The sequence below is a fragment of the Podarcis liolepis genome, assembly GCF_965112155.1.
Source record: "Podarcis liolepis genome assembly, chromosome: 5".
In the NCBI taxonomy this organism is placed as follows: Eukaryota; Metazoa; Chordata; class Lepidosauria; order Squamata; family Lacertidae; genus Podarcis; species Podarcis liolepis.
Genome location: NC_139556.1, coordinates 83080091 through 83092882, shown reverse-complemented (window position 1 = coordinate 83092882; position 12792 = coordinate 83080091). Strand labels below are relative to the sequence as shown.

General features: G+C 44.7%; 1 protein-coding gene across 3 annotated transcripts in view; it reads right to left on the bottom strand.

Moving 5' to 3' along the window:
• LOC310707235 (schwannomin-interacting protein 1) overlaps window positions 1-12792 on the bottom strand; it is a 379203-nt gene that overhangs the window by 288248 nt on the left and 78163 nt on the right. For all 3 annotated transcript variants that reach the window (XM_083504196.1, XM_083504187.1, XM_083504195.1), the window contains exon 4: window positions 8570-8720. In XM_083504196.1, the coding sequence (XP_083360322.1) occupies window positions 8570-8720 (151 nt within the window). The remainder of the gene's footprint in view (window positions 1-8569; window positions 8721-12792) is intronic.

Below are 12792 nucleotides of genomic sequence, written 5' to 3'. Positions count from 1 at the left end.
AGTCTTTTCCTCTATGTAGACTATAAACCAATGAAGTAAAACCTCATTTATACAAATTAGCTGGGCTCTTTATTACAATTTTTTTAAAGAAGGAAATAAAGCAGCTGGGAAAGACCCCAACATTGCATTGAAGGCTGTGCTGAGAGAGGAGGAGGAAGCAGATTAATTTAGGTTTTAAATGGTTTTGTGGAACCACAAGTTCAGTAAGCATAATTACTACCTCCCCATAAATAAGTGCAATAGCTGCATGACATGAGACTCCTTAGGAGACAAAGCCTTTGCAGATAAAAGTGCATGTTTATTGCATGCCTACAGTATGCCAATTGCTTTATAGGACCCACAAATTATCTTATAAGCTGCTTGGATCGGGATCAAAAGTTAGATGACCAGGATGATGGTGAAGAATAATTCTCTCTTTGCCTGAGTGCCACATTCACCCTTGGCCTATCCAGGTATAGCCAGTACACTCTCTCACATGCATGCCTATATAGCACATAAGCAGAACATATGCGCAGGTACACAGCCCTACTTCTCAGCTAAATTAGTGGGCGGGTTATCAATTGGATGACTAGGGAAGGAGCAACTTGAATCCTTATCTGAGTACGGCCCATGTCAGTGTGGGGCAAATACAGGGCGCTCTCTCTCTCTCTCTCTCTCTCTCTGGTGGACCGGACACATTCCCTCCCCCAGCCAACAAACTTTAACAGTCCTACTTTGCATGCTCCTAGAGAGTTTCTACCCGGGTGGAACGTGACCTTGAACTGTCAGCATGCGATAGTGGCCACACCCCAGGAACAGCTTTGACTGGCCAGCTAAACCAGGTGAGGGTAGTCAATGGGTCTTAAATCTTCAGTGAGTTAGGAACTTCCCCTGCATGCAAAAACAGGCTCAGGTGGATTGAGCAGATGAGATCAATAATGGGTCCAACGGTCAAGATGGCAGGAAGTGAGGGGCAGATGGGGCTCATCAACCTGGGAAGGCAGCCCATCAAAGAGAAGGAAAACTCTGATCCTAAACCTCTGCTGCCTTGCAGGATATCTTCAGGAGAAGAAAAGGCTAAGGAGTAAACCCTACACAAATCCAGAGTGAAGTCCCTGAGATGGTTGGATGGCTCCTTATGTACCTCCTACAAGCAACTCCTGCAGCCAAGCCACGTATGGCTCTGCTTGCCTTAGGACAACATCAGTGAGGCCGGGGGGGGGGGTGTCTTGTCACCTGGGCAGCCCAGGACCTCCTGCCTAGGCTTGCACCCCAAGGAGGTCATTTTGCTGCTGCTAACCCCTCAAGACAGAAGGGTGCCAAAAATAAGTTTATTATTTATTTCTTACATTTATATCCCACCTTTCCTCCACAGAGCGCAGTTTATCCCCCTCCTCATTTAATCCTCACAAGAACCCTTTGTGGTAGGTCAGGCCAATAGACTGTGACTGGTCACCCAGTGTGCTTCATGGTGAACTGGGCATTCCAACTGTGGTTTCCCAGGTCCTAGTCCAGGAATAGGCAAACTCGGCCCTCCAGATGTTTTGAGACTAGAATTCCCATCATCCCTGACCACTGGACCTGTTAGCTAGGGATGATGGGAGTTGTAGTCCCAAAACATCTGGAGGGCCGAGTTTGCCTGTGCCTGTCCTAGTCTAACACTTCAACCACTGTACCACACTGGCTTAATGGGTAATGCATCTTTTTAAGCCTGGATGAATGACAGAGAGGGGTGTGTGTGTGTCTGTAGCAGAAATTAGCTGGCTCTGCAGAGGTAAAATTCACATTTCTTGCTCTGCCCACTTTTGTCTCTGCCTCCACCTACAACTAGCATGTAGCCCCTGGAAAGCTGCCCAAAAGGAAATATGACCTTAGGACTGAATATGCTTTCCCATCCTTGAGTTTTATGACATGGTCTTTAGTAAAGTTCTAGCTAGGGAACAATGGTTAGTTTTTGTGTGTGTTGGTCTTTTACATGAGTAGTACTCTCTTATGTACATGTTACCTGTGATTAGCGTTCCTTAAAAAAAACAAAACCTGGAGCCAACTCTCCACTCTCATTGCAACAAAACCTGCTGCCAGGAAGAATGAGGACAAAGATGGCTTGAGAAAATAAATGGCAGCCTTTTCCTACCATCTGCTCCTCATCAGCAAGCCAAGGGAGGGACAATGCACACCTGCAGGCAGGAGCTGAAATGCCACAGAGACAAGAAGCTTTAGCAACTGTGCCCAAAGGCTACAGAAACAAACACACGGAAGGGAAAAAGGAAGAGCTTTAAGACTTCCTGTCCCCTTCCTGTGTCTCACAATGGAATGCAGCTTCTCCAAAGAATTGACCTGTCTCTTTGCATTTGACCCTGACCTTACCAACAGACTTGGTTGGACAGGAATTAGGAAGGAAAAACATCTTACTGGACAGCGGTGGCAAATTTGGTGCTGCCCCACCAACTTCAGCAAGCCCACAAGTGCCTGCCTTCTTACTTTTAACCAATACAGGGGATGTAATTGCCTGTGTCCTCCTCCTCCTCCACCACCTCAGTGTTGGTGCTGCCACAGCACAGAGGGTGGGGAATTAGTTGGCTCTCTGTGTTAGTGACTCTGGCTCCACCTATTGCTTGGGCTCCCTGTCTTCTGCCGCACCAGTCCAAATGGACACCAGCAGCCTCTAGTACTGGACCCTCCACCAACATGAAAACATTACATATATGTAAGGAGGTCAAATATGCAAGTATGTCTTCCCACACAGTTCTGGCTTCATTGCACAACTCCGCGTCTCCCCTCATCTCATCTATTTTTTGTATGTTCTTTAGTATCAGTCCCTTTAATAGCAACCTCAGAACCTCAACTAGTGGAGTGTGAACAGGTTTGAGACCAGAAGCAAGGGGTGTGTGGAGAGACTGGGGACTAGTAATTCCCAAGTTATGCAGATGTGCTGGTCTCTGCACCCCATTAGGTACCTCTGGGTACTTTGCACCCACCACTTAGTAGGAGAGAAGGAAAAGGAAGTGAGGGCCACTGTCTGATCAGCTTACTTGAGGGGGGACCGGCCCCGACTGCAAGTTGCATTTCTGAAAGTAACGAAATGCTTCTAAGCACGCATACATTGGGTACTGATTCAAACCACAGAGAAACTAGCAGCTGGGGTCTGTACAGTGCATTTATATCTGTCATGCAGCAATTTATGTCTTTTTAAAAATTGCATGGCCAGATAAGGAGATATGGGGGTAAGCTCTGTCCCTCGAGTTTTGAGGGATGCTGAAAATCCCTGCAATCTGAAAGATGATTCTCACATGTTCTAAAGAATGCCTGTAAGTACTTGCCAAGCACAATGTATACCTATTTTCATAATGCGTGAAGCAGGTGATGACAAGCCTCTCTGTACCTGATGCTTGGCTTACTGTATGATTTGTCTCTTACCCGTTAACAGGTGAATCTCTTTGTCTTGAAAGAACTGGGTGACATGAGCAGTTGTCTGCATGGGGAGAGCATTTCTAGCTTTTCAAAGATGACATGAATTCCCAAGTCTGAGGCATCACCTTCTATAGCAAAGATTGCATCAGTTTTGTCTGAGCATAGGCAGTGACTCCAAAAATGTTTTATATATGTCTGCACAGTGGGACACTATTGCTGATTTATCAGGTGGAAGAGCTTAGGAGAGGGGGGGGGGGAGAGAGAGAGAGAGAGAGAGAGAGAGAGAGAGAGAGAGAGAGAGAGAAGCAGCAGATTGTCTGAAGGCAAGCAGCTTTACAGAAAACCTGATCTAACCCTATTGCTGTTTGGAGGCTAAGAAACAGATACTAAATCACTGCTGCTCCTTTATTTCTATTTTATTTTTTTTGGAAGATGTACAAGCAACACATCACCAGAGGGAACATCCCTATCACTCTAGATAACGCACCAGTGATCAAATGACTGATTGCATGTCGGCCACATCATATTGGCTAGGGGGAAATTCAATTTTAGTAGCTCTCCCCAGCTCATGAAACCCTAATAGCCTTTAAAAACTCTTATAAAAACCACCCAAATGAAAGCTGTGATATGGCTGACTAGCACACAAGTCAGCCCACTGAATTATGACTTGGAGCCACTGATTTCAAGGGATTAAGGAAGAAGCTGATCAACACGGTTGTCATGATTCTCCTAGTACCTTTGCAGTTATTTTTCTCAGCAGGTGACTGAGACCACATGGAAGTAAGCAACTGGATGATCCCAACTCTACAATTCTGTGATTTTATGATTCTATGTATCATAGGATCATAGAATTGTAGAGTTGGAAGGGACCCTGGCAGTCATCTAGTTCCCTGCAATGCAGGAATCTCAACTAAAGCATCCCTGACAGATAGCCACCCAACCTCTTCTTAAAAGCCTCCAATGAAAGAGAGTCCACCACCTTCCGGGGGAGTCCATTCCACTGTCTGAAGCAGGTATAGGGGAACTTCCAGCTGTTGTTGGATTCTAGCAGTACCAATGGTCAGGGATGATGATTGGTGCTGCTGGAGTCCAGCAACATCTGGAGGGACACAGGCTCCCCATCCCTGGCCAAGAGAGGCTAGGCAGACAACCCAGCACTCTCTTCTCCCATAGTCTGGAAGTTCACTGCATAGACTTGAGCCTTCAGAATAAGCTACCCAACAGATGCCACAGAGGCAGGTGTGAATATGGAATGTAAGTGGGACCCGTATAAAACGTTGTAGTTCGAAGTGCTCCTGTTCACTGTTCCAGTAAGTCAGCCATGCCTTCTTCTGTGAGACTCCATCCCTCTACAGCAGAGGTGGTTTTGGGGTAGCACGACTGGTGTGGTTGCACTGGAAGCCATGCTACAGGGTGCACCACAACAATGCTGCAGAACGGAGTGAGAGAGGCAGGGGGGTGCCCAATTTTAGCATTGTACTGGGTGGTAATGAAATTTGAGAGCCCAAATTCGTCACTGCCAACAGATAGCTTCATGACCTATGAGTATGCTCAGTCTTCATGTGGGCATTTTGAGGGTTTCTTCCCCACTAAACATCCCCCCCCAGTGTTTTGGGTTTGTTTGTTTGTTTGTTTGTTTGTTTGTTTGTTTGTTTGTTGTACTACTGGAGACACTGAGATTCCCTCCCGCCACAGCCTCCTGATATCTCCCTGTTGCATTGTTGTTTTTGCTTCCTAAGCATTGGCACTCAGATCTGAACATCGAAAATGGTGAGAATGAAGCGGCAAGCAGAAAGTGGAGCAAGAGAGATAATCTGGGGTGTGGGGGGGAAGTGTACAAATCTTTTCAACATAGTCTACCTAGAGGTAGACAGGAAGGTAATACCCAGGGGCCCTAATATCACAAATAGCTATCATGAAATTTCAACATGCAAGAATTTTAGAAGCACATGTGTAACATATACATTTGAAATTAAAAATTTGAAATTAAAAAAATCACCCTCTGAAGGCATTGGTAAAATTCCAGTTGGTGTTAATAGCTGTGAGTTGAGCCCTTTGTCATTGCCAGTGTTAACTGATTCTTACTACAGTCAAAGCCAAGCTGTTCCTGAGTGGTAGAAGAGAGACCTCTTGTGGCTTTTAAAAAAATAGCACAGTCTAATATATACCAATGCATTTAAAGCACCCCAATTTTATTTAAGCAGAAAGAGGCTTAAATAGATTTCACCGAGTAAAAAATTGTGATCTTTTTAAAAAAGTAAAATAAATAAATAATAATAATTGCAGGGGGAAAGAAATAAAGAGGAAGCTAGTGATAGCTATGTTTAAGCAGGCCCTAAATTTATAAAAGAAGAGCATGGGATAACATTTGATGCAATGTGGAAGGAAACATTATAACTCAGCCCCTGAAGACTGGCATGGGACAGTCAGCTGAGATGTTCCCTCTGGCAAAACCCTTAAAGCAGGGGGTCAGCAAACTTTTTCAGCAGGGGGCCAATCCACTGTCCTTCAGACCTTGTGAGGGGCCAGACTAGATTGGGGGGGCGGGGCGGGTAACGAACAAATTCCTATGCCCCACAAATAACCCAGAGATGCATTTTAAATAAAAGCACCCATTCTACTCATGTAAAAACACCAGGCAGGCCCCACAAATAACCCAAAGATGCATTTAAAATCAAAGGACACATTCTATTCATGTAAAAACACGCTGATTCCTGGACCGTCCGTGGGCCAGATCTAGAAGGCGATTGGGCCAGATCTGGCCCCTGGGCCTTAGTTTGCCTACCCATGCCTTAAACTGCACCAGCTAAATGACCTCTTCCTTTCTATTTGAAGTAAACTGCAAACTATTGGTTAGCTCATCCTTTCAGCACCATAGACAGCAGTCCCACTTGAAAGCCACTCTAGCCTTGCAAGTATCCTGCCATGCTCATCTCTGCTGGGATCCACCTTCCAGGCCGCTTCCCAAACACTCCCTACGTCTTCTGCTCCACATCTATCTATCTATCAAGGTCCTTCTGTACCAGGAAAGGGTCAACTTATCTAGGCTCCCTTCCTTTTCCTCAACTTCAATACATGCACAGCCAAGATGACTTCCTGCTCCTTCCTATGGGCCATAGTTTGGTGGTGGATTATCTGCTTTGCATGCAGAAGGGTCCCAGGTTCAATCCCTGGCATCTCTAGGTAGGGTTGAGAGAGAACCTTGCTGGGAACCCTGTAGAAGTTGCTGCCAATCAGTGTACACAATACTGAGGTATATGGGCCAGTATAAGGCAGACCCCTGTGTTCCCTATGGTGTAAGAAACTCTGAAAGTCAGAGGATTCCCAGTGGAAACGGCAAAAAATGCAAGACGGTCCCTCCAAACATTACACTCCATAGTTCAATGAATCTAAGGCAAGAGATGCATTTTTTATCTTGGTGTGAGAGATGTTACGATCTGGAACTGGGATAGGGTATCACATTGCCACCCAGCTGCAACAGAGGGACAAGTGAAACATCTGACTTGCCCTACAGTACCTTTATGAAACAATTGGTCCCCAAATGTACTGATTTCCCTCTTCCTTTTCGGATTGTATCTTTCAACCTTGGAACCAAGGGAAGTCAGCCTGTGGCCTTCCATATATTTGTATTATGATATTAATACCCCACTTTGCCTCCAAGTAGCTCAAGGTGGTGTACTTCTCCTCCCCATTTTATCCTCGCAGCAATCCTGTGGCATAGCCTAGGCTGAGAGACTGTGACTGGCCTAACATCACCAGGGAACTTTATGGCTGAGCAGGGATTTGAGCCCTGATCTCCCAGGTCCTAGTCCGACACGCTAAATCACTGCACCAAGCTAGCTCTTGTCGTTGCACTCAAATTCCCACCATCCCTGAGGAATAGCCATGCTGTCTGGGGATGTGGGAGTTGGAGTCTAAAAGCATTTGGAGGGCCCCTGGCTAGCTTACTAGCCATTATTTTAAATGGAGAAAACCCCTGAAAGCTTTGATAGAAAGGTAGTATAAAATGCAGGAAATGAAAAACGTACATAAATAAAACTGCTATCTTTTCAGCTATACCTCGAATATCCTTGCTGTAAATAAAACATTCACCTCTACATAGAGACACAGAAGAGTCACAGAAACATAGAGTTGAAGGGGACCACAAGGGTCAACTAGTACAATCCCCTGCAATGCAGGAATCTTTTGCCCAACGTGAGGCTTGAACCCTCGACCCTGAGATTAAGAGTTTCATACTCTACCAACTCAGCTAAGTGTGAGGACATGCAGTAAAACAAGCCCGCGAACTGTAATCACATAACCTTCCCAGATTCAGGGGACTGAGATGTCACTATCAGGATCACCGTGGGCAAGTAAGGTTAATGCCTTTGCTTTTCAGCCTCACCCTCCTAAGGATTGGTCCATTTACATGGCTATGAGGCTTAGTTTTGAAAAGTTCCCGGGGATATTGGTGCAGCTGAGGAGTGTAGATGCATACATTACATGTAGTTTAACCCTTAGATATTTTAAGTGACAGAATAGTCTAGGTAACATAAACATTTGTTTAAAGCTGGTTCCCACATTACCATCTCGGCATATGGTTTCCAAATAATATAGTACAGTTAGTATTGGCACTATGGTTCCATGTTCACAAGCAGCTGCTTCCAACAGAGGTTTCGCATTTGACCTTCAATTCATTCCCCAGAAATATCCCTCCATTCTTTTGTAAATAGTGGAAGGGTTTTTCCCCCTCCCAGATAATTTGATCACAGCAGAAAGTCACTGAGGAGAAACAAAGATGCCTTTGCATGCGCTGCAACGGGAACCCAAAGCTTAAAGAGATCTATCTCACCAGAGTCTGGATAGTCATGGCATAAATAAATGCAAATCTAACAGTTACTCTTCCAGATTGAAACAGAGGTAAGCACAATAAACAAGCAACAGGAACACACCGAGCATATCCACATTCCCTGTTCTCATGCTTCTGCAACTAGTTCAAAGCTCAAACGTGATGCTAGACTTTGCAAAATCCTCAGGCAGAGCAAAGAGCTACCAGAGTCATCTGAGAGCTAACATACAATGAGAAGTGGCCTGGAAACACAAAGAGATTCTTGACAGTATTTCTGAGCAGTGATATTAGCAAAAAATAATATTATTATTTTTTAGCAAAACAACCTTTGAAGGGGGAAACTTTACTTACAGGGGTGCTGCCATCTGAAAAGGTGTTCATACTGATTGAGCTGCTCATCTTGTCAGATGACAAGGAAGGGGGTGATGGACTGCGCTTCTCCAGATGCTCCTGGCTCTGTAAATCTTGACGCTGTAGATATTCACGCCATGCTCTCTGAATGCTGTATGTAATTTGAAACATGGGTGAATAGAGAAACCTCTTATATATGCGCGCACTACTGAAATATTTCCCTCCAATGGGGGCCTGATAGAAGGTAATCTCACAGAGCCAGAGTGAAATTTTGCACAGTGTTGGAATTTAAATGAAAATCTTTTCAAATCTCTCTTTTGAAATTGGACTTTCAAATATATGCTTTCCCAAAAACACAGGGTACAAACCCAGCCCCAACCGCAGCCTGCTTGTTTCTTTTCAAGGGAAGAGCTAAGTGCATGCTTCAGGCTGCAGACCTCTGCGCACTTAACCTGCAGTAAGTCTCACTGAACTCAATGGGGCTTCCTTAAAAAAAGACTTATATAGGATTGTGTTGCTTGTCTAGTTTATGAAGTTTTAAAACAATAATGTAAAGTATCAACTTCAGTGGCGTGTGGGGGAATTCTTCATAGGGAAGCAGTTAGGGCCAGAGGCACCAACTTTCAAGGGTGATTTGAGGGGGGGGGCACCAATGTTATGTGCGTGAGCATCGCACCTCCCTCCCTAAGCCAGGCAGAAGCTTCCCAGGCTTTGGGAAGGAGGCACTAGGCCTTAATACTTTAATACTCTAATTTGCCAGGAACATTTAGGGGACTAGCCTTGATCCCTTACTCCACTGACCACGCACCACTGATCAACTTGTCAATTTCTATACGAAATCTAACAGACAGAATTTGGCACGTTCAAGGGTGGGGGAAAGCAAATTAGGAAGAGCAGGAACTTAAATTTAGACACATCTGACTTATTCGCTTCTCTCCACCAACCAACCCTACCCTCCTCATCCTTCTTAAGCTTTACATTTAGCCAGTAGTGGTTGGTGGTAGGGAGTGGAATGGCTCACCTGGTTTCCCAACATGAGGTCAGAGGGTCAAGAGGGTTAGCGTGGTGCAGCCACAGTAGCAGAACCAAAGCAGCACCTGCACCAACCTCCCCTCCCTCTCATCTCAGTTACCAGCAGCAACTGTCACACTGGGAAAGCAGGTAAGCAATGCTGCTCCACTCCAGCCCCACTTGTGCCCACACAAGGGTAGCCAGGCGGAAATGAGGACAGGGTTTGCACCCCTTTCAAAGCTGTGAAGAAAAGGAAATTTCAGCAACTGTAGCTTTTGCAATAAGTTACGCCTGCCGATATTTCCTCTTCTGCACAGCTATTAGAGGTGCACAATGTCAGGAGTGCGTGCAGCAGCCGGGCCCTGTGACTGGTAGGGCCTCACAGGACTGGGGCCTTCCTGAGTGTGGCCTGGAAGGGCAAGACGTGGTCGCACAGGTGAGGCTTGACAGAAGACTCGTAGCACCTGGTGGCAAGGGGCGGGAGGAGTATATAAGACCAGCATTTCCGTCTGGCTCTTTGCCACAGCAACATGCTACACACCTAGCTGTCCTTTGGCTTCCTGACTCCTGGTTTCCTGACTCTTGGACCCTTGGCTTCCTGACTCCTAGTTTCCTGACTCTTGGACCCTTGGCTTCCTGACTCCTGGTTTCCTGACTCTTGGACCCTTGGCTTCCTGACTCCTGGTTTCCTGACTCTTGGACTCTTGGCTTCCTGACCCCTGGACTGCTGACCCTGGATTGCTGCTTCCTGACCTCTACCCTGATACTCCGACTGCCTGTAACCTGGAACGTGACACACAAGTCCATCCCATCTTTTGCTATCTGGTTACCCAATCCTACCCACTTACCTACACACACACACACACACACACACACACACACACACTGCTTTTTCTAAAAAGAGTACAAAGCAACTTGATTTGTTTTAGATCAAGGGGGGGGGGGGAAACCCAATACAATCTTATTTAATACATAGACGTAAGCACAGATGTATTAATGTGTTAATTAGCTCACCAATGCCAAGGTGTCTGTTATCAGCAACAATGATTTTGTGAATGGCCCCTGTTAATAATGCAATTATCGCCATCTAGGCGTTATATATTTTATTTCCCTCTGACCTCAGTGCTCACAGTCCCCCGCAACATGTGAATACACAACCATAACTTGGGATAACACTTCAGACATCTGATGAATAGAATGCAGTCAATGAAAGTGTATCCCATAATAAATGTGTTAGTCTTTACAGAACCACAAGGCTCTTTGTTGTTTTTGCTGCAATAAACTGGCAACACAGCTACTCTGGAACCAGAGGCATATGCCACACAGACCATGGAAAATATATGCATTTGCTACATTTTGATATGTACAATCTTAAAACAGGTTTCCAACACAGTCTTTAAAATAAATAAAAAATCGGGATTATTGAGAAGGTGCTCGGTTCCAACTATGTGTTTGACACCAGGTGGCAGTGTAATATCAAATAAATTAGCTTTCAAATTAGAATAGTTAACTCAGATAAAATTTGCTCATTAGAAGAATGTCTGTATAAATCCCATTTGGCACCTGTATTGGGCTTGAAATTGTTCTACATATGTTTATATTGTTGATGCTTATATTGTTAAATCCCTCTGGGTTGTTTTGAGGGAAGTGATTCAAAGAGACAACTCCTTGAGATTCTGGTCAAATCTACAAATTCTTGTGTCAATTCTTTATTTTATTTTCTATATACTTCGGAACACTTTTTAAAAATAAAATAAAATAATAATAATAATAATAATAATAATAATAATAATCCTCTTTGACATATACAGGCTAAGCACCTAAGCTCTTTACTCCACAAAGGCCAATCTATTTTGCATCATCCCGAGTTCTTAGTAAAAACACAACACAAAACCAAACACTATTTTTTGTTGGGAGCCACCCAGAGTGACTGGGGCAACCCAGGGAGATGGGCAGCAGATAAATAAATTATTAGTTTTAGTATTACAGGAAGGAAGGAATCTAACATGTTTTCTGCCTTTAGAGAATAAACCATGTGTTACTTCCATTCAGTGATGGGCAAGCTCCTTCCATTTAAACTGGAAATTTAAACTCCCCTCATCCCAAACTTAGGAGGACCAGTGGGCAGGGATGATGGGAACTGTAATCCAAAAACAGCTGGAGATCCAAGTTTGGGAAAGCCAGGTCTGCTTGCAGGCTTCCCACAGGCATCTGGTGGACCACAGTGAGGACTAGATGCTGGACCAGATGGGTTTTTGGTCTGATCTTTTGGGGGTTCTTATGAGTAAGCATGCAAAAGTATTGCAGTGCACAACTAAATATGCATCAACGATAAACTGATTTTTTCAGTACGAAGAAGGCACTCAGTTAAAGAGAAGAAAAGTAAAGGTAGTTACATTGCTAAAATGGGATCTAGAATTTTCACACCGCACCACTAGCTTCTATCCAAACCCTACTTAAACTCTTCGTATTCTTTCATCTACCTACAATCTGCTTCACTAAAAGGCATACACTTGGTTTTAATTTGAAATCTTCATGTCCCATAAATATTCTAGTTGTATTTTAACGTTCGCTAAATTGCTTGAGCTTGAGCTTTTTGATCTGAAAGTTGGATTCAGTTTAGTAATGGAAAAGGTTACCTAGGAAAAGTAATCTTTGGCAAGTCTTACAGAGTCAAATTGAGGCTCAGACTACAGGCCAGAGGCTGGTTAAGCCAGAGTGGGGAAACTCACACCCACAACACAAACACACTTATATTGCTGGACTCCAGCTCCCATCATCCCTCACCATTGGCCCTGCTGGTCAGGGCTGATGGGATTTGGAGTCCAGTAACTTCTGGAGTGTCACATGTTTCCCACTCCTGGGTTAAGCACACATCTGTTCTCTCCCTTCCAGCTGGGAAGATGAAGACCTATTTTTTAGAACAGAAGTTCATGAGTGGGGTAGGTGCTAAATGCTCTCTGAAGGAACAAAGGAAACTGCCTTGCACCAAATCAAACCATTGGCCCATCAAGCAGCATTGTCTACTCTGACTAGCACAGGGATCTGCAACCTTTAAGACAAAAAGAGCCACTTGGACCCGTTTCCGAAGGGAAAAAAAACTGGGAGCCGCAAAACCATTGCGACATTTAAAACAAATATATCTCCGGAGCCACGATCTGACAGCGGGCGGGAAGGTGACGTTGGGACGGTGCGTGACTAACGCACTCACC